Source organism: Styela clava, chromosome 12 (genome assembly GCF_964204865.1).
Source record: "Styela clava chromosome 12, kaStyClav1.hap1.2, whole genome shotgun sequence".
NCBI classification, from domain to species: domain Eukaryota; kingdom Metazoa; phylum Chordata; class Ascidiacea; order Stolidobranchia; family Styelidae; genus Styela; species Styela clava.
The window spans coordinates 8170636-8193892 of record NC_135261.1 but is presented as its reverse complement, the minus strand read 5'-3'; the positions used below and the strand labels follow the sequence as shown (position 1 = coordinate 8193892).

At 35.5% G+C, this 23257-nt stretch overlaps 1 protein-coding gene across 3 annotated transcripts; it reads left to right on the top strand.

Annotated features, from left to right (window-relative positions):
* The first annotated feature begins 725 nt into the window (after positions 1–725).
* LOC120330486 (uncharacterized) lies at positions 726–22381 on the top strand. 3 transcript variants are annotated; one of them, XM_039397448.2, is made up of 9 exons: positions 762–882; positions 8134–8334; positions 11197–11393; positions 13064–13267; positions 13656–13744; positions 17880–18080; positions 18630–18764; positions 18963–19070; positions 19178–22381. In XM_039397448.2, exons 2-9 carry the CDS (start codon positions 8274–8276, stop codon positions 21150–21152), a joined length of 2970 nt encoding a protein of 989 aa, XP_039253382.2. In that variant the 5' UTR covers positions 762–882; positions 8134–8273; the 3' UTR covers positions 21153–22381. The 3 variants fall into 3 exon arrangements, with proteins under 3 accessions (XP_039253384.2, XP_039253382.2, XP_039253383.2); XM_039397449.2 differs by having other exon boundaries at positions 868–882; positions 8114–8334; XM_039397450.2 differs by lacking the exon at positions 8134–8334 and having other exon boundaries at positions 726–882.
* Positions 22382–23257: the final 876 nt, after the last annotated feature.

Here is a 23257-nt window from a genome sequence, read left to right as displayed (position 1 = left end):
ACTCTATATGACGTTGGCGCAAAACAATCGGAGCCATTCTCAGATTGAGAATTATCCTTAGGAATATAATACTCGTATATTCGCGCTTGTGATCAGTATTTTAAAACTTACCAACAATATCCAGTGACCCGTTTAGTATGAACATTAGAAAAATTCCCTACCAATAACAATCGCTCTCGACCCGGTGGACTAGAAACCCACAACTTCGAATAAACAATGATTTGTTTACGTCAACAAGAATTATGAAGTGGTCTAAATTTTGAGCTTCTTTCGAGTACCTAAAAATGGTGTAAATCTACTTGACTCTCAGGTACTTTTCATTCAAATGGCTCTTACCAACAGCATAAATTAGGTAGTAATTAATTCCATGCAATATTTTGTTTTTACTGGAAGCATTACAACTCATTCGTAACAATGTGTGATATACTGGTCGCAAATAATAGCGACAATCGTAGAAGACTTTTAAAAAACAGCAGTATATTAATAGTAATTTACAAAAAATTACCAGTATTTATTATTTCTGAGAGGTCGTTTGTGCTACATTGAGTTCTCTATTACCTCATGTGCGGGTCACTTTAGACAAGTATCATATTTGAATGAATATTCAATGATAGAAATATTATTGAACTCTTGTGAATCGCACTACTTTGTTAATAGCACCCATATTCGACGAAGTGAATGGACTCCGTCGAACTCGGATACAATTCACAAATTTATGCCTTGTTGTTTTAGTTAGTGTAACAAAATTTCATAATGCGGCATGGTCAACAGTTGATGTTCATTGTCCAAGCCAACTTCGTCGCATGAGGAATACAAATACGATGGAATGCATTTTCGAGATCGATGATTTGGAAGAAAAAGATGAAATATTCCAGAAGAGCTGTAAGTTTTTTTGTTATTTAAAATTATGATTAAATCATTTTCAAAAGTCAACCATTAATTCAAAAATGCCCCGATTGCGAGTGACGACCAAATGTAGTCGAAATCAGTGGGGTCTAAAACTTATTAAGGTTTATAGTGAATAAATGGACTCGGTAGATCGAAGCCCATCGTCTTGTTTAGGGCAGTGGAATGCGCACACCATGAATACGGGGTGTTGAAGGTCGCGGTCACTGTTCCTTAATTATTTAGCACATCGCTTTGAAAACACAACCAAATCGCATTGTCACCTTGATGTTTCTATCTACATGAACGTTAAACGAAAGCTTTCAGGTCTGGATCGCGTCCACGGGATAAATTTCATAAAAATATCGACATTTAAACACGTCGTCGTCACAGCCGGATACTGCACTGCGTTTTTAAATTATGAACTTTCAAGCAAATTTCTAAGTTTATTCCATCCACCTGGTATATATCATAGTTTTGGCTCAAATTCAAATGATATATTAAGGGGGAACAGATGGAAAACAATAATAACTGGATGTGGGTCTATCCGAACTTTCGTGTAACCGTTTGTCTTATACGCTTTCAAATAGTAATCGGGTGAAATTAAAACTCCGCCAATCCAATTAGAAAATCCTTGCTTATGCGGTTTCTTGGGCTGCAATAAATATATTCACGGAACGAAAACTATTGCGTAGTCGACACTGAAACCAAATTTTTATTGATAATATTCCCACAAAGAATAATCCCCACAACATTTCCATTTCCGGCTTTATATGGCATCCGCATTAGGATATTGGAATTGAATTACGTCTAGAAACTAAAATTACCCAGCTCTGCCGATTGTTTATACGATATCTATAAACCGAGAGATTTAGATTGGTAATTGGGAGTGTAAACAAACTTCCATGGTTATTGAGTTATATATTTGGAAAGTAGAATATTACTTACGATATGATTTATAATACTAATATCTGCGCGCTTTGTGTTTGCATTTGAACGCAATATTTCTAATCGCAGAGCAGATGGTGAGGCCGATGCGATAAGATAGCGTTGAACGAGAAACGTGACCTTGTACAATATGAGCGCATTTTCGTTCATCTCGCGTTTTATGTCGAAAGATGCTTTCTATAATATCCTGTTACCTTTGTGAGGTACCCCGTACATGATTCACACGGAATCTTCTATTTTGAAATGAATATACATACAGTGAAGCTATCTTCGTATATTACGCGAATTTACGAGGTCGAGAAACTCGCTTTCTCATGTTAGAATAAACAAACAGGATGTCAATGTTTGTCTATCATCGTGTGATGGTTCTCCCGCGGGCTGTTATGTAGTTTATTCGTGTGTGTGTAGAAGGCGGAAGGTTTGGCCTGGCTATAGGGAACAGTTTGAGAATTAGTTGGTTAGATGTGACATGTAAGCTTTTCATCAGTGTTATAAGATTTGGGGGAATTCTAGGATTTTGTCGGTTATACGCAGGTGTGAAGAGAAATGACAATTGTTTTTGTAGAACAGCTGCTGAAATATGGTATATGTATTTGAATTAGTCATACATGGTTATCAAGAGTCATTGAGCTACCCACTTCCCTTGATAACGTGATTTAACTCAAGTTAGTATGATGGATGTGTTTTATTAATTTGTTGCTCAACGATATATGCCGACATGTGTAGCCATGGAGCAAGGTCACCGTACCTGAACCTTAAGAAATGACTTGTCGCTCCTCACTAAGACTTGCTAACCCGATTCCATTCTATAAAATGGACACGCTACCGGTACAATGAAACCGGTATCAGCCATTTAGATAAAAGACCTCTTTTCAGATAATTGTGAATATATTTCCGTTGGGGCTGTGCATCATATAAATTCTTAACGAATTCCACCAATAGAAACTTATCTGCGGAAGGTCTTCCGTTATGTAACTAGCGTAACATGCACATCCTACGTTAGCAAGATAACTCGTCCATTACCTTATCGTTAAATTGAACGTTTCTAAAATTGGAACCTCCTATGAGGTGATAAGGCATTTTAAAACAGACCGTCCAATCTATACTAAGGCGTATTTGAGGAATGTAATGGTGTACATCGATGTAGTTCTTGCAACACTCATTTCAATTGATTATGTTGCAAGCTAAATCAAAGGTTGGATTTATACAGAATCTGTTTTTCAATATAGTGATAATTTGATATCAGCTTTTAAGATTGAAAATGAGGAAGACGGGTACATTAGCTGCCGAAGTAACCACGTCAAGTGAGTGCTAATGTGTTCCAACCTCTCCGATGTACTTTTCGCATCACTCTGTTTATTTAATCTGTCTGCCCCTCTTCATAGCGTGTGCTCGTTCATTAAGAACTGTAGCTTATGTAGCCTTGTTGAAGTTAATGCGTTTTGCAGATTAGGCTTTATAAAGGCTGAGTATAATAGTCATCATACTGTATATGGAAATCGTTAAGACTCGGGAATACGGCTGTCGTCGGTAAAGCCTTTTTCACGCCTTGTCATAAACGACAATCTTTTAAAGTAGAGGGGATATCTTCAGATTATCTGGTATTGACATATTTATTCGGAGGATTACCGCATTTAATTGGCCCCATGACAGTACTCCTGAGTTGATGTTAAATTAATTGTACGCGATTTTTGCGCATTCAGGACAGGGAAAGTGAATAACGCGCAGCTAGTCAGAATCTTTAGTAGGAAATGAGATGCGTATGAGTTGAGTGTTGCTTAGTCCTCTTGCAAGCAGTGCGTATATAGAGGATTTTATTGGTATGATTTAACATTTTGGACCTTTGAGAAAACGGAACGCAATTAAGATGATTTTACAAATTTTCATGAAAGAATATAACATCCTGACATCGTAACTAGTCGAGTGAAAATGCCTATCAAATGATATACTTTTAGTAATAAAGAATGAGGTTCGACTTTGTATAAGCCTGAAATTATGCGAAGGCTTATTATTGATACTGGAATTGTGTATCTACTAGATTACAGAGTCTTATACACGACTGGCTATTAATATCCATGTTTAATATAAATGGAAACCTAGTCTTTTTTAATATTTCCTAAAAATTCGAGGTCACGACTCACGAGATATATTTTACAATTGCGTAGAGGAATTTATTCATTCAAAATTCTATGAAACGCAACCAGAGCACAAAGATCGTTTTATTAGACTGTTTGCTGAGTCTTGTAGTTAAGGAAGACACGATGCTAACTTTGTCAATCTTCAAATAAGCCACACCGTCTGTTCAAATAATAATCTCAAACTTTAATATTCTATCTGTCTACACAAAATTAGTCGTCAAAATTTTTATGCGCCGTGCGTAGGCCTCGATGTCAACTCGAATTCAATGAATTTTAACTAATGCCCAACTATGGAAAGATGGGAATGGCGTGTTTGGAAAGTTCGTATGACTGATGTTGGCGCCGTGTACAATATTCATACAAGATATTTTAAGACTATTAATGTACGACTATAAAATGATTTACTGCCATCAATAGCATAACATATGCGAACATTTTAAATTGAAAATACCTGACCTTATCATATGTGAAGTTATCGTCCTATACAACATCGTAAATACCCACAATCACCATTTAACCATTGAAGAATTCGGGTCCTATTTGTCGAGTAACAAATCTGCTGCCTGGGACAAAAATTAATCGAAATTTTCCAAAAAATTCCGATTGAAATTTCACGCAGCGCCGTGGAATTCCTACACTGAATTTTTGATTATTTTCATCAGTATGCGTGGTTCTTTCAAAGTTGATATTATTCTCACTATTATCTCATGTTTCCTAAACGAATATCCAACAATAATCAAGTATTGCATTCATGTTTCAATACAAGATATCATTTGAAATAACGTTGTAACAATGTATATCGGTATGAATAAAAATATAGGATTATCGATGTAATATTGCCTCAGCAGTTTTCGGAAATATACAAAACTTTAACTGAAATTTCAAACAGAAATAATGATCTTAATTTAATATTGATAAGAAAAATTAACTACCCGCCTGGAAAACTTTTGAGGTGAATGTTATCGCTAGAAAGTGATTTTTTTAGTGTATAGATCTCATTTAATACTGTTAATATGGAATTATAGCGCAAAGTGAAAAAAAATAAGCAAGAAAACACATTTCAATATTTCAATGTCGTATATTTTTAATATATATTACAATCTTCATAATTCAAATTTGATATTAATGAAAAAAATGTAAAATCTTGACATTGACAATTCTCCCCGAGAAATCTTATTAATTTTGCGATTTTCTCCGGTTCATGAATTAACAACATAACGACCGTCATAAATTGTTCCAACCTCTTTGTTTGACGATGATTAAGTCGCGGAATATCCCACCCACAATCGCTTAATCGTTCGTTTCATTCTAATGTCGCCAACTTGCAATGACGCTATATTAGATGGAAATCGTATTGGAATATTAATCACGTGATATAGACTCGTGCAAGTCTGATAAACTTGTGACTGATACAAAGAACTTTAGATTAATTAAATTTTAGAAACACCCACGCCTCCGCAAACAGCGACTAGCGGAATTACCTCTTTCTTTCGGAAATACGGATAATATCGTTGTATAAAAAGTTTCAGAAACGTTTTTATAAACCCCGCATCGACTATTGTTCGTATATGGAAATTAATGCCCGTTTCGGCCATATTGTTATATCTCGTTAACCCTGTTAGTCTCCACATCCCGTCGCGCTTATAATTTCATGGGAAACGCGAGGTCATGTATCGCTACAGGTAAATGATCGATTAACCCACTGCCTGCTGGGAATAAGGTACTCGTATAACTTTATGATTATTAAAACTCGGTCGCGATGCTTTAGGTTAACAAGTTAGCTTTTTAATTATAGCTCCGAGCTATAAGAACATATTGATCGCCGTCGTTAGCGACCCGACGGGCGTGACGTCATAAAACCGTCGTCTGTAGCGACTAGTTATCGGCTTAAGTTAGCCGTTCGGTGAATCGAATTACAGTTAGAACTCTATCGAAAAAGAGCCAAAGAATGCCCGTATATTAGTAGCAAGTTCAAGCTATGCCTCATGCTCTATCATTAACAACAAAATCGAGAGCTTATTATATTTCTTTACAATTGCAACAAAGGATTAAGAATCGCAGTATTTATTTATGTTATGTCTAAGCTGCGTTTAGCGCAGATTCGTTTGTATGGGGAAGCTTGGTTTTAACGAATTACGAACAAAAAGAGGCAAAAAATATGCTAAAAAACGTAGATACAATTATACTTTTAACTTAGAGAGATTACGCGTATTAATAAAGGCCAACGAGATTATCGAATTTGTATTTCAGCAATTTATCTACATGTAGGCATATTGTCATGCTTCGGTCTTCATAGACCACCATATTTCGGTATGCGTTGAGAAACAAAGAATTAATAGATTAATTCTTGAGGTATTAGATAGTATGAGCACTTTACGCCCTTATATAAAAAGAAACAGTTTGAATAATAAGTTGTGGTGTTTCTTTTGCTGTTGTAATACGTAGCGTCTCATATGATTTGACATCGGGCTTATCGATTGGTAGTGCTTATGTTTACAAAATACAATTTAAATATGATATATATATATATATATATATATAATTTAATTCAACCAACTATATGTTCCATTTGCGTTTTTCACGCCCGAAACTAAAATTCTATTTTTATTTCTAATTTCAATCCTGATTTCCACCGCGTTCAATAGTTAATTAAGGTTGGTTCATTAATATGTAACAAAGTTAGGTTCTGACGAGGTGACGAGCGTAAGCTCATGTCAATAATTTATTTAAACTAAGCCCTGGAAATCGAAGTTTATTTTCAATTTAATTTAAACGATTTTTAACAACCGCCCATCCTTCGGTAATGATTTATTGAGAGAGAAAGAGATGGCTATTCATTGATCCAATACTTCAATTTTAATTGTTAGCTTCAAATGAAAACGAGAACTAGTGAAAAGAAAAACAATTTGAATTTGAAGTAAATTTTGTTTAAAACGGTTAATTGAGAAAATTTTATCGCTGTTTGCAGGACTATGGCGTAAATCTAACGGTAAAACGAGAATTACTCCGTAACTAAATAAGTATAGGATACAAAAGTCCATTTTTTTGTTTAACTGAAGTGCTTTGTTTTAAGAGAAACGGGCTTTGTTAAGTTTTTCAGTCGCGACACTTACTCGAAACCTAAAAGTACAGACATTGTCGGTAAGAGTTTATAATTATTTCCCCGCAGCGTTTCTGGCACTATGGGCTTAGTCTTTTGTCGAAGCTTGTTTCCCGTTTCATAAGCACTTATAATTATGGCCTTGGAATATATAATTAGATAGAATTAAAGAACGGCGCTTTCATATTTCGCCCTGGGGATGGTCGGGCAACTGTTAATCAGCAGTGCGGACGGTTCGTCGAAGATTTCACTCATTTGCGCACAGGGCCCATTGAGATAAGTCGTCGGGTACCTCGAATGCGTGTCAATAAAATAATTTTATTATTTGAAATTGCGGCTCAATTTTATAGATGAACACATTTGTGTTGGTGTGCAGCAAGACTCTTGAATTGAATAGTTATCTTTATTATTGCCACAGTATCCTTGCCTTTTACGTATACGGACCGGACCACCTTGCGCAAAGGCGTAGAACAAGAAAAGTTGGTTAGTTTCACGCAAACCCAACTGATAGTTCAATATTATTATAGACTAGGATTAAATAGTGAGTATACGCCCATTGACCACTACAGAGGCAAATACTTTATCGGCATAACAGGATAACATAGATTTATAGAATCTTTTACTTCAGTATTTACGATATCCCAGTACTTTTCAGTTTAATGGATGATATTCGTTATTGTTCAAAGTTCGGCCTGAAATTTTATTTTGCAAAATTCTTTATTGAAGGAATAAAAATTGCAACAAGGTCGTCAGCGTTAGTTTTATTGCAGATAAATCAATACAAAGGCTCCGATTGAAGGTGTTAACTAGTCCACGAGGAAGTATCGGCGTATAACGTCTTACGTATCAGTCTACACATGGATTTCGTTTGATTTTCTCAAAAAGGTGTTATCGTTCAAAAACTAAACCGCAGACACATATATAACCATCCATAGTTCTTTACCAAATTTTCAAGCTCGCCTCAGACAGGCCAAATATACGAGCGTGTAATGTATAATTAACTAACACCTAAATTATTTATTTATTCTTGTCCCATACGCAGAGGTATTTATTATTTACTAGTACAACATTGACGACATAGAGGATATGGTATCTATATAGAGAAGAGCACAGTGTTTACAGCTAAAGCTATTCACACGGATATAATTCATACCAGAAAACTAAACCAAGGTGCAAACAATAATAAGACGGTTGCGTACAAAATGAGGCTACCGGCACATGATATCAAGCCAAATGAAGAACGAAAACGGAGGCGACGTACCGGTAGGTGGATGGTAGTGTAAAACTTTACAGGTTTGGTTGCAATAGCAATTGACGCAATGTTTTTTACATTTCATTCAAACAAGTATATATGTTCTATCCTCTTTTTGTGAAATTTATGCTTCAATCCAAGATTTTAGCTGCAGCAAACATTGGAAATACGTTACATTTTCGATGCTAAAATATTATTCCGAATATTATTTAGCCTATGGCTGCATATTATATACGTGAAATCATCCTTATTGCGCAGATATGATTACAAAACCGGTATGTGGTAGATAAGATATACCTGAGGTTCCATTATCCGTCTGAGAAGTAAATAAAGTCTTGTTGTGTTATAAGAATGTGCTAAAAAAGCGCAATGCAGAAAATACCTTATATGTATATATATATATATATCAGAACGGCCATTTCGATATATATATCAACCTGTCATACGTAAATTACTATTTCGATTCCCGGAGTAGAAGTACATATATGATCCCAAATTGGTAAATTTCATAAATCCAGTTTATTTACAAAATATAAAAGATGAAGTTGTTTGGATGCAATTACAGATTGAAAAACGACTCATAATATTAAATCATATTTTTTACATAAGTGAAACAAACCACATGCTCAGTTCCAAATATTTATGAGCGTAGGATTCAATTAGAATTTTATGAAATGTGGAGTACTAACTTTCTGATAAATAACAAGCTTTATGTGGGCGGCAATTTAATAGCATACTTATTATTGTGGCGTTGTCACATGCTTATATTTTAAAGCTTTGTCAAGTTTGATAACATGATTAATATCATTAAAGAATTCCAACTTATCGATCATTTATACGGACGGATGTTTCATAATCGTGAGATTTTAATAATCCAGATATAAGCTCAATTTATCATACAAGCAGTTTTAAAAGCAGTCAATCATTTTTTATTGTCTGGTTTTCAATTTAATATTATAGAGAACAACAAGGAATAAGCTATTTTTCAACATAAAGTTTGGTGAGGTGTTTGGTGTTTGAGGCATAAATTACGCTTTTGAAGTGATGAACACAACACTATTCGAAATTTTTGGTAGACTTCAAACGAAATCGGATTAAGATTGAGACAATATTCGTTGCCGCGAATTTGATCAACTAACGGAAACACCTGCTGATTGCACGCAGTGTACATCGCCTGATCAGTAACCCTGTTCGCATGAGAATACGTCACATAACATTCAGTTGAAAATAATGAAATGAAAATGACTAAATACAACCAAGCTATACTTTGTTGGTGATTGATTTGGCCAGGCGCCTGATAAACGTCGACGCTACGCGGTAGCTATAATGAAGCGCAGGCTCCCCGTCGGGAACAGCCTTCAAGCGTCGTGGGAGTAGTATCTTAATTGATAGAAAATTGAAAACTAGACCGATGCCACCCGCTACGTCCAACAATAGTATCGGAAAATAAAAGACTAAAATGAAATAATACGTTATTGTGGTCTGATATTATATTTACTCCCAAAGGAAGAGTGTCTGAGAAATAGGGAGGGGAAATGTCATTAACAATCATATACCGGAATATTTCAAAACATCGAACAGATTTCATTTAGCTTTTGCTCACAATCAGCCATACATCTCACAAAAAATAAGTAATACTGCTTGTCAAGGGTATTAACTTTTTATTTTATATAACCATAGATTTATGCAAAACATAGTTTTAATATTGAATTTAACTATTGTACAGCTTCGCGGTCCCCTGACCTATATAAGAACCGAAGATGTATCGCAATTTGCTATTAAAATGGGTATTGAATTTTAACGCCCTTTTTGTGTACATAAAATATGAGACTAGGGCAATAGGGCATAGATTGAGCAAAGAGCAAATATTCATCCAATTTATCACTAATCAATGTATAAGCTACTGTATTTATTCAAATGTGATTGATCGTCGTTGGAGAAATATTATCCCACGACTGTTGTTTACCTTTTGGTGCCAAGGCAACCGCCCAAAGCGTAATTGCGTCGGCCTTTGTAGTAAATTCGCGTACTGTACAGGATTTTAAAACGCGATAGATTGCTTTCAAAATCCCGTAATTTCTGATCATAAAACACGACAAATAGTTACGGTAGCTATGGAAAGGCCACGTATTCTCGTAAAAAAGTTGAGCAATTTTATATATATTTCATGTACAGGCCGCGTTTAGTTTTTACATTGGTCAGTAATAATAAGGTTTGTTTATTGTTTGTGAAGTTTATCAGCGATTAAATCTTATGATTGTTATGTTATCTTTGTACGATTTTTATCAGATCGGGGGATAGTTCATGTTCATGAGTTAGTTTGGTCCAATCATGTTTGATCAGTTACATGAGATAGATTTTTTAGCATGAATAAGCTATGCTCTATTAGTCAGATAGTGCGTGTCATTGAAAATTACAGCATTAGACTGTTAAAAAAATGTTTTGTTTATCAAAATATCGACCTTTAATAGATAGCATTGACGAACGACTAGAACTCTTTGTTGTGACATTTAGACATATTGAACTCTTAGGTTTATTAAAGCAGTAATGGAAATTGGTTAAAATTCCGAACTCTTAGTCATGTAAAATCTTATCAACGAGAACTTAAAAATGATCGTCTGTCTGAATTGCTTGACAAATTTATTTACGCACGAACGAATGACGGCGAATATAAACTTTAAATGTGCTCAGATGCACTAAGGCAACTTCTGAACCCAAGAGTTCATAATCAGATATTTTTTTGATTGTTTTATCATTTAATAACATTATTATATACCAATCGTTTGTGGATATTCGATCTTTTACATACAGAAATGGAGTTGTATATCTCTTTTGTATTTCTAATTCATTTTTATTTTCAATAATTTTTATAGTTACCGGGATAAACAACAATCTTATCAACGGATGCGAGGTCAAAGGTGAACTAGATGAAGTAGCAATGGCTAGACAAGAAAAAGTTGCCAATTTTTCTCACCACAAAAGAGTAGCGGACTATCTTTTGGGAAAGAGTGTTGGCGAAGGATCGTTTGCAAAAGTCAGATTGGGACTGCATGTTCAAACTGCCGAGGAAGTAAGTATACAAACTTATTTGTGCCAATTTTGTTCTTCCGCAAAATAAAATCGAATCAACAAGTTAGCTGCCATTCGAATATATCACGCACTGGTTATAACCGGTTAAAACTAGTTTTGCGTCTGAATGAGTTTCATAATGAAAAACAGATATATTCCAAAACGCATGCAAAAGTTATAAAAGAAGAGCTCGTATTAGAGATATATAATCAAATGAAATGGCAACGGTCCTTCGAATCTCATTATTAGATAAAAATAAACTTTCAAAAGTTGATGTGGCCAAATTGATTATCTGTACCTCCATCTGTAGTGATGAATTCAAAATCAACTGAGGCTTAATTATTTCATATCGATTAGAGAGTTATTTTTATCCAAATGAGTTTTTTTTATTATAAAATTATTTAAAACAGTTAATCAATTCCAGTTCTCATCTTTTTATGTGGCTCCCACTGCGAACAAAAAGATTCTAATTTCATGAATCATTGATAAAACAGCAATTCATAAATTTATTTTCATATACAATTTGATAAATATTAAAATTATTTAACCCGTTCTAATTTCTATCATTCAAAGCCATAATTAGGCCAGTTTGTCGTTTTATTTATATTTTTATTACCGTTTGCTCATTAGCGTCCTTATGATGTACGACGTAGCCACGTATCGACGAAGTTATTACGTAAATCGATACAGCTCTCTGGGATTAGAACGTACAGCTGTTGCAAGCATAGTAAAATAATGTGCATAACGTATGACGTGTTTGCGTTTGTACATACATGGATATCAATTCTTTCATGTTTGGTCAACCATTGGCGAGTGAATATCGACTTGAAAGTCTTTTTGAAATGATTATACCGGGCGACTCTTCGACTCAAAAGAAATACTTTTACTGAGGCTATCACAACGTTAACAACGGATAAAACATAAGTCCTCTTTCATAAATATCGGGTCAAGTGTCAAATGTCAAAGGACGACCCGGTAAAGGTTATCATCGTTGCATTGCCGATTCTAATAATCCGACACTGGCATTATATAGGAAACCATTTATTGCAATAACATTATTCTTCGTGGTAGTCATTTTCTAAAGAAGGGCATTACGACTAAACAAATTGAACAATAATGCAAAGCTATTTACAAAATAGAAATAAAAGAGCGCATGATGCCTTATCATTTTAACTCTGGCATATTTCAAATGTGCGTATATGTTAAATTTTTTTTTAAAAACATTCATTTTATTCATATGTCATTTTCAGAAAAGGACCTTCATTTTAGCGTTCTATTGATTTTAAGCCGTTTTAAACCAATTATTGATTTCAATTCTATTAGGGTTTCATTAGTCTTGTTCACATGACATTTCTCGCCCGCGAGATCACAGGTGTTATCGACTTTTGAGATTCGGCTGCTTCTCGTGAAAACAATCTTACATTTTTGATCTAAACCATCGCTGAAGCTTCACCATGCAAACTTTGCGATGTACCACTTTAAATATCTAGTTCCTGCATGTAGCTCTTGGATTACAGTGGTCACTCCTAACCGTGCTCAGATATAAGTCTCCTTCACTTCTGAGTGAGCACGAGCGATCTTGCTTTGATTAAATGTCTCCGAACCCGATGCTAAGCGACTCTTTTACGAGCCGTATCATTTTTAATGCATTATATGTATTTCTCACCACAGGTCGCCATCAAAGTTATGAGCAAAGCCCGCGCTCGAAAGGATGCATACGTTCATAAAAATCTGCGAAGAGAAGGAAGAATCCTACAAATGGCCAGACATAAAAATATCGTGCAAGTGTACGATATTCTAGAAACAGACAACAATTACTACCTTGTGACAGAATTCTGCAGAGGAGGAGAACTCATTGACATCGTAACAGATAAGGTGAATTTATTGAGATTTAGCAGATTTGGAACTTTTTTAGGCCGTTTTCACGCCTCCATTTGGACCAAGGCCGTGGCTGTAAGGAGCTGTTATTTTCAAAAAGACTTAAATGTTTACGGGTCGGCACTGTCTTACCAATTTATTACATTTCGAGGGAGGTGGTTGCAATGGACTCCAAACCCAGGAAAGATGCAACGGGCTCACCAGTGCAACCATGAACCTAAACAACAAACTTAAATTGAAATACAAGCGACCAATCCACTGCAGTTAAATACTGTTACAGTTAAAAATCCCACCCATTAGAAGTAAAATGCCTGACTTACATCGATTTTCAATTTGATTTTAAATTAGGCTATTAACCAACTGGTTATATTTTTGTTGTTAATAGGGTTGCTTGCCTGAAAATGACGTCAGACGATATATTGCACAACTGGTCTCTGCTGTAGCCCATCTTCACGACCATGGAATTGTTCACAGGTGATTATGTTCTTATTATTAGTGATCTTATTTTGAAATAGGAAAGTTTCGCACTAATGCTGCAAACAAAGCACTAGGCAATTTTGATCGAACTTGAATCTAACATTGAACAACGAGAAGTTGTGTTTGGAGAGACAATATCATTTTAGCTCGAAACGCGCCACATCCATTGCGATTTGCGACCATTCGATTGTGTAAAACTATATATTTTTCGCAAGTGAAATATCATTCTTTCTCAAGCATAAAACATAGTTAGTTCATGTTGGATTGTACACTTGTAACGTAAAACTGAGGTTTTGTAATATGAACAAATGGTATCATAACACCACGAAATTCGTCGTTATTTTTCTATATAATCATGATATGTAATTTCATCTCGTAGGTAAATTATATCGTTCAAATGATTATAAATAGTCTGCTATAACATCTCTTTATTCTTTGAAACTGAAAACTTAAATTGTCAGAAAAATTATGAGTGAAACAATTTTAAGAACGGCGTTCATCGTCATAAACAATTTACACTATTCTAAGAAAGAGGAAATTTACTCCGGAACTCGGAAACTTGCTCACAAACAAATAATCATATTGCGCCATTGTTTCTTTGTAAATTTAGCGAACTGCTGTAATTTCTAGTTGATAAACTTGCTATTTACTATTAAAATTATCCATCACCTCGTTTATGGATTGAGAATTTCTTCCGAATCGCAAGGAAAACAATTTATCGCTTCGTTGTTAGTCTAATTATTTAAAAACCGCGTGTGTGGCGATTGCATGCAAAATACATAACCAATTTGCATCTTAAGGTTCGTTAGATGCAAACCGGAATCAATTACTAGAATTATTTTAACTGACGGAAGATCTCAAATTTCACCGCCCGAATGTCATTCAGAAAAGATAATAATTTTCAACGGGTCTAAAGGGTCAGAGTGTAGAAATATACAATGAGATTTTAAAAATAAAATGACCGCCTGACCGGGAGAAATACCGTACAATACATATTACGAATTTGAATTAGTTGGTTAGTTCAAAACATATCGATTCTAACTCGCTCTAGGATTTTCATGTTACGTAAAAAATGATTTATCTGATCTATTACCAGTTACCACCATTGTAGGCTTGTTGTAATGGGCCTCTCTATATGGCATTGATTTTTAAATCCTAACTTATGACAACATTAGAGCTGAATCCTGAATTCCATATAATGCAAGTATATCATAATGTTAATCGCGATATGCATCGACAACCGCAGACAAATTATTATATCATTATACATCGATGTGCTGGTATATTTATATGGTATATCGAGAATAGTGAATCTCTTTAGATGGCATTGACTGATCCTCCATTATTAATACCTTGTACGCACGGTCAAGGCCTTAAATGATAATGTGACAAATGATAAGTATTACCATGCGATTATTTTAAATTTTATCGAATTATACCGTGATAATGTGAATCGATAATTTGCATTTGTCTGAATCATATATTAAACCAGACGCAGAAAATGCTTATGAAGTTCTAATTCAAAGTTCTCCACATACAAATTCCGCATTGGCTTGAGTGGCCTATTTTTATTTTTATTTGCGATGCCTTGTACATTACCCAAATCCATTAGGCTGAAACATCAAAGCATCTTCTAAGACTTCGACCAATATTGAGGAAGTATCATCTCGTTTTATCGTTGTTTTAAATTTCCATTTGTCGATTATAGTGAATTACTCCAATATATTATTATGAAATTGTATTTTTTCAAAAGCTATAATGAAGTATCGTTTCTTGCGTTGAATTACCAAGGGCGCAAAGACTAATAGATAATTACATATTATAATACAAGATATTAAAAAAGATAGTAATAATATGTAATATACTCTTCGGTACCTACCAATTTTGGTTTTTTAATGATAATTCGCCTTTCTTAAGTTTACAATTTTGATGTACCTCGGGCGTTTCCACACGTCAAATAGAGATAGATCGAAAAAACAGGCGACCGATATTGTTATCGATAGTCATTTAAAAAACAATGAGTACTTATAACGGCGTTCCAGAAGTAATTTTGTTCGCCTATTTTACATCAAGTTGTGTGAAGGGACTGAAACCTATGGGCAGGGGGAATATTCACTTGGCTAACACAGACAGTCCCCGAACTCGTAATAAAACTAGTAAGGAAAATCGAAATAAAATTATGGCCTAACCCTAATCTGGTACACATACTACGGAAGTATCCATATAACTTATATATAGTCACGTTCTTGTTAAAGATTTCAATTTTCAAACGTTTCTAGTCGTTGATTATAAAATGAGTTATTGACCAACCAATGTTATTTCCCCTTATAGCGATATGTAAGTGCAATTGCATTATAAAGCTCCCAAAGGACTATACTTAGCTCAGTAATCGCACTACGAAACTCAGCAATTTCAGGCTTTGTTGAGCCGTTACAAAGTCCGATATCGTCATTATAGCATCGTGAATACAAATTAGTACGATTTATTCCCAAATGGGCCTTATGCAAGTTTACTAGTAATGATTTCTTGCCAGTACCGGTTGCTGGAATATATAATCTTATAGAGATAAATTTGATCCAATTTTCGAATTCTTCCTATGAGGTTTCCATCAAGCGCTATTTATTCGAATAAGACTGTATCTTCCAAACTTTTTTTGTTTCCTTTTATTGTGTGATTATGTAGTATTTAATTTCTTTCCTAGTGCTTTATGTGTAAACTATATGTAAAAACGCAAAGCAAGGTATAACATGGTGATTTGACATGTTATTTATATTTCTCCGCATAACTACAACGATTTCATCTCAGAAGACGGTCTCACGCACCCATTTATGTAAACATTATCGACATATATGTATGTGTATCCCGGGCAGGTTTCCTTATAGACGGGTTTATTTTGCGTAAATCTTTTGAATTTATAAGCCCGAATGCAGCTGTGTGAATTATATGAAATATTTATCCAAAAATATGATTTGACATGTTTAGATTTACAGCTAATATACATATTTAATCATGTGTATACCTTGAAAGTATGTTAACATACTCAAGCTATGCTCAGTGTGGCTTTATTGTTGGCTACTTTGCCCTTCTCTTCTGCGAAGAGGGAGTTTATCACATTCAACACAAATGTCGTGTCAACTGTAATGTTTTTTTTTTTCCTCACATCAATTTTAGGAATTCTGTATATAATTTTCGGCTTAATTTAACATGTTGTTTTTCGTCAAAGATTTACCTGTGAATCTGTTTTTCCTGAAATTTTCGATACTCAACTGAATGGTATTTATTCTACTGATATTGAAATCCTTAAAACGTAGATCATTTACCAACGCTATCTATACTGTCACTGTGCAAACAATGAATTACATCTGCCCATATGTCCCAATGTGTACATTTCTTTTTAAACGTTTTTTACCTGCTCGTATTTTTCGAAAAATACTCGCAGTGTTATACTTTATCACGCATGTCAGTAGGGTGAACAGGATAATTTAATATCCATTCATATATAGCCAGTTGTGAAGAAATTTGCGTGGCCTGGGCTTGATTTTCAAATTTTCAAACAGAAACATATATGCGATCAATAAATTATACAAATTATCGCTTCCGACGCTTATTATGTCTTTATAATTGTATTTAATTGTAACCCACATACCACTATAAAGTTTTGACATTAGGTATGTGGTTGACGGATAACATGGCCGCTTAAATAGATAATATCTGAGCGTAATTAGGGCTCTAACTGTGCATCCGCATCGGCGAATATTTGATTTTGAAAACGTATATGTACTGAAAAATATTTTTGAAAATGTGCGTTCGCTGTATAAATATGAAATATTCGCACAAAATATGTCACACTTTTTCATTTTCACACAAAATATGTCACACTTTTTCATTTTCGAATACATTGGAATCTTTTTAAGGAAATAGAAACTTTTTGTTTAAAAAAAACTGTACAAGTACCGGTAACTTTCTAGAGTAGGCCTGGATGTATTTAAATTGGCGTACTTATCCTTTTACTCTTCTGGCAAGGCTATGCGAGTGCTGTTGGTTTGTAGGCTTTTCTCACCATCAATCCTATCCATCTAAGGGCATTCAATTCTCCCAGAATCCAAATAACAACGATAATTTCATTTATCAGGGACTTGAAGGTTGAGAATTTATTACTTGATGACAGCGGTGAAGTAAAAATCATCGATTTTGGCTTGAGCAATGTAATTAACGCTGTCACCACAAACGATCCAGCTAGGGCTCTGGCTACTCAATGTGGAAGCCCTGCATACGCCGCTCCGGAACTTTTAGCAAAGAATTTATATGGACCAAAAGTGGACGTATGGTCAATGTAAGTTTTTTAACATGCTTCAACCTTAGCTATATAGGTGAGGCGCTGTACACACACGAGTACCCTTGAGACTAGAAAGACCGGAATGTTTGACCGATATATTTTTTAATACCCGATAGTTTGTGAGTTTTCGTTCAATCACGTGATATCCAAGTGATTTTCGTAGATCCTGAAGTTAAATTTTAAATCTTAATTTTTTTTGTAAAATTTGCTATTTGAAACTGGTTTCAAGAAACTATAACTATAAGTAAAACAAATATTGACATCCGAAACTCCTACAATTTCAAAATGGATTTTATAGAATATAAAGCGTCAGCCGCGGCCAGGTGCTTATCCAAAGGGAATCCAGGTTCATATTGAGATAAGAATTTATCGCCGAGGTGTTTTTTAAATGTTTTGAATTGAATTACCGTATTTGGTATAGATATGATATGGTTAACGGTTAACGGACAATAAAATCATTTTTCAATCAGTGCACACTTCGCGCGTGACGTTGCGTTGCTAATCTTCTATTTTTCGTTAAATTTCATTTGAACAATTTATTTTCAGAGGGATCATTACGTACGCTCTTCTAGTCGGAAAATTACCATTCACTGTAGAGCCTTTCAGAATTCCAAAGCTTTGTCGTAAAATGCTCCTGGGAGACATGAATCCTATTCCACCTCATTTATCTGGAAACTGCAGGTACGGTTAACATAAAGTGATGTCTGTTAGTGGCAGGCCATATGAACGGTACTTCAAATGGAGGTAGCGACTAGCGAGTCGCTACAAATTGGCATTTTATACTCATAAAGACGTTTCCGTGCAGGAGTGCAAAAGCAATGATTTGTATTAGTCTCAAGTTAGCTAATTACTAAGTATGCTAAAACCTTATTTTTTCAGACACTTCATTCGCCGATTGCTTGTGCCCGATCCTGATATAAGGCCCACAATATCTCAAGTACAGAAAATGTCTTGGATCAGTATTAACGGAAAAGCACACAAAAGCAGGTAAGCTAATAATAGTTGGATCAGGTTTATTTGGTATCATTCGGTAATTAACCACAGTTGATGAGGAAGTATTAACCAACTAATATGTTTCTGTTTATATTTTTCAGTCCATACAGCAAACTGAACAGCCTCGATACCAGCATATACTCTTCAAGAGATATTGACACCGACGTTATCAAAGAAATGACATCACGACACGGATTTGAATTTTCTGACGTTCTGAACTGCGTACGAAAGAACAGGCCGGGAGAAGCACTTGCCACATATTACCTATTATACAAGCAAAAATCAAGTATAAAACCCAGCGAGAAACGCCATAATGATATCATTGGTAGCGATGGCAACCTCGATCACGAAATCGAATCTGACAAAAGCAGTGACGAGGAAGAAGGACTGAATGACATTGATGACGTCACCGACGACGTCATATTCAATGGAGCGTTCAAAAAAGAATCTCTTTTCAAGGGACCAGTGAAACCATCCACTCCACAGTTGGAGTCAAAACAAAAAGACGCTTCCGGGTCCACTTTTTGTAATAAAACTATTGTTAATGATTTGATTGTCAAGCACGTAGGAGAATCTTCAAGTCAAAGCGGGCGTAGTTCTAACTATAAGAATGACGGAAGAGGGCAAAGCATGGTGCACCACAAAATTGAAAACGATTTGATGAGAAATGGCACCCCACCCTCATCTAATCGATCCAGCGTCAGAAAATCGAAACAAGAAATAGACAGAACTTTAGAAAGGTTGCAACGAGCACAAAAACGATTTGAACAGAATGAAGCAAAGGAGCAGAATACAATTCAAAATGACGATATTACTCACGACAAAATCAACAATGTTATCGATGAGCAAATCAGCGAGTCCACGCCTTCAAAAACTCTGGAATTGAAATCTACGCCGGGAGGAAAGAGCGGAAAGTCGGAACGTAAATCACGAGGTCCAACGTCAATGCGGGATTTGATGAGAACCATGTCTCGAGCAAGAGACGTGCTTCAGAGACGAAGCCTATTTGGCCAGAGTAAAGTTAATAAAGGCGAAGAAAAAGGGACATCTGAAAGCCCTGAATTGAACAAGTTCCGTAGACTATCGTCTAGAAATGAAAGCGATTCCGGAGCCACAACTATAAAAGAGCGCAAGCTGTATACTGAAACACCGCCTGTTATGCAATGGGAGCGGCGATCACCACACATTGGTAAAAAACAATCAAAACAGTTGCCTAATGCTACTGCACCGGTCCGAGTTAAACTCCCAGAAACTTCTCCGCCTCCGACGCCATTGTCAATGAGCACAAGATCGGGTAGTCCTGCTCGCTCTCCACTGCCATCTAATGGATTTTACACTAGTCCAAGATCGACCAGGGGTGTGGGTACCTACGCTGGTCGCCCGACGCTTCCACAAAGAATTCCTAGTTTTCATAACCGAACCAGTCTAGATAGCAGTCGTAATTCCGACACGCCAAATCGACTGTTGCCTCTTATATCAACGGATAGGAACCACACTGACGTTGCAACAAATCCGCTAGGTTACAGCAATCTGGCATCCAGATACCACTTTCATCAATCTCCCTCCATACAAAATGTGAGACAAAATAATGTAGGCGGCACAGCCAGTGGTGTGAAAGAAATTATCGAAAAATTCCACGCTCTGATGAATGGCGAAGATGCACCAGCGCAAACCGCTCAAAACAACATCATGAAGCCAACATCTCCGCGATCGAACGACGCAACTTCTGCTGCTTTATCCTACCTTTCTTCTCAAAGGAGAAAACGTGAAGAAGCGCAGTCGCGAATTAGGGCAAGTGGGACTCCTAACGGTACTCAGATATTAAGAGTACAAACCAATCCAACATCGACCTACAAAACTAGTGGGCGATTTACCACACCTTCTGAAAACCAAGTAGATTATGCAATCAAACAGAACGAAATGACTTTTGCATCGCATTTTGGGAGAGAAAAAGATTTGAACATTTATGAGGACGAGATAACGAATCCTTATATACCAAAACGGCATCCTTCTCAAACACAAAGCCCAGAATACAAAAGTCCAAATAGAGGTGTCTGGTACAAATCAGCAGTTTGAGATACTAATTAGAAAAGGGATTATGTTGATAAGCCATACCCAGTGTACGCATATGTTGTTCCAATGCAGTATTGCTATTATTTTATTTAAATATTTCACTCCGTATGCTGTAAAGAAGGAGAAGGAGAAATATTTAAATAGGTGTATCCGAGCTGGATTTGCTCATTATTTTGCGATACAAAGACGAGAAAGCCATTTATAATCATTTTAACTTTACATTACCAAATTTTTGTTTGATATTTCCTTGTCTTTGTGGTCGTGAAATTTTAGTTTTCCAAATTTTAATTTTCGTCTACTTCTATCGACGCCTATTTGAAGAATAGTTTTAGGTGACGCACTGTTTATATCTGCACTGTTATCTCTTTGTATGAAATAATTCGACTGTGTTTTACTAAACCAAACTGAGCCATACTATGTATAGCAGTCAAAGCACTAAATAAAAATGAAATCTGCTATAATTATTAGACTTCAAAGCCATGTGAAAAGAATATCTAAAAAGCCTTCAATTCACAATATTTTTGAAAGCCATTTTAACTTTCTTTTTTATCTTCATATAATTAAAAAATCATGAGCTCTCATTTAGGTTCGAATAAAAAAATTGCTATCAAGCACATTTTTGAAGCCATAATGATTTTATCATATGGAGAAATACGGGTTTTCTTACTTTTTGACAATGGTGTATCTCGGCTCCTTGTATAGAGCTTTAGACCTACAGATGACATGTGTTTTAATGGCTATTCCCATTAGTCAGATAACACTGGGTGAAATATATGTGACCAGTCATGCAATACTTTTGGTGGAGAATGATATATATATAAACATATTGGCAAAAACATTTAAACCTGCATATAATACTAGTGAATGTGCTGCTGTCTTACTTGTACAAAACTCTGCTAGCATAACTCAAAGAAAGTTACATTGCCCTTTCTTTTGTGTTGGGTTCAGTTTGCAACAACTACTTCCGTTCCGGTATAAGCCATAGATTGATTATTTATACTTGCCTGATATTGTATTAACCACACGATTTAAATATTGTGGAAAATCCTAATTTCGATAAGTTTTTATTATTAAATAATTTTTATTCACTGATAATGTTTGAAAGAAGATGATATACTTGAGTCACTTTTCAGTGTTGAATGGTTTTCGACTTTTTTTACTTTCTGTTTGTGTTTGTATGTACAATGTTCACTGTGAAGCACTTACGATGACAATATATTGAGCAAATTTGATTTTTATTGTGTTCAGTGTCTTAGGGTGATATTTAATTATTCTCAACGGGTGATTTGATATTCTTCTGGCCATACCAAAGAGTGGATGATGGGCCGAAAAATCTAGAAACTAGATAATTTTCAGGGTAATCAACGCCGACCCGACCACGGTTGTGTCAATCAGTTGTTCATGAATCATTATTATCTTCTGTTATCTTAATTTCGACGGGATTCGCCCTGGCCCTGAATGGGTTTTTCCCCGACCGTTACTTATTTCTTATAACGTAGCAGTCGCCAATGAGCAATAACATAATGTTGACATAACAGTTGAAAGCCAGATATTCAACTGTGGTTGACTAGTCATCACAGTGTCGACAAGTATTAGTCATTATTTAGTTTAGTTGAGGAGAAAGGACCTGCAGTTCAATACACAATACCCTAGTTCACCCCATATTTGTAACATTTAGACGTAAATAAAAGAAATTACTGGTAATTTTGCCGCTAGGAGGGTTGAGGTTTAATCAAAAACGGACTCAAATCTGGGATGGACTATAGATATAGACTATACTACAGGCTAAAATAAACTGCCGGTAATTTTCAATGCCAAGTTTTTGAATATTTTGAAACAAAATGACTGATCAATCCATGTACATAAGTTAGTAAAAGCCAACTCGCGAAAACGCCCGATGTAATCAACGCTCAGGCGGGTGTGTCTGATTGGACTGTTTTGTTTTAGATCAGCTTCCATAGGTCAGTCATCACCGGTGCAGGCGCACCCAGTGCTAGAAGTGCGGCAGTTTATTCTTCAGTTAGCTTACTTGGCAACTGATGGGAATCGATTAGTTGTCACTGAGTGATACATTAGACCAGGGGTGTGCAACCTTTATTACAGGAGGG

Bases quoted from the DNA above. Each gene is read 5' to 3' on its own strand.
- LOC120330486 (XM_039397450.2), top strand. From the start codon at position 804: ATGAGGAATACAAATACGATGGAATGCATTTTCGAGATCGATGATTTG. The intron at 13,745-17,879 runs GTGATTATGTTC...TTCATTTATCAG, and splicing joins GACCATGGAATTGTTCACAG to GGACTTGAAGGTTGAGAATT. The intron at 18,765-18,962 runs GTACGGTTAACA...TTATTTTTTCAG, and splicing joins CATTTATCTGGAAACTGCAG to ACACTTCATTCGCCGATTGC.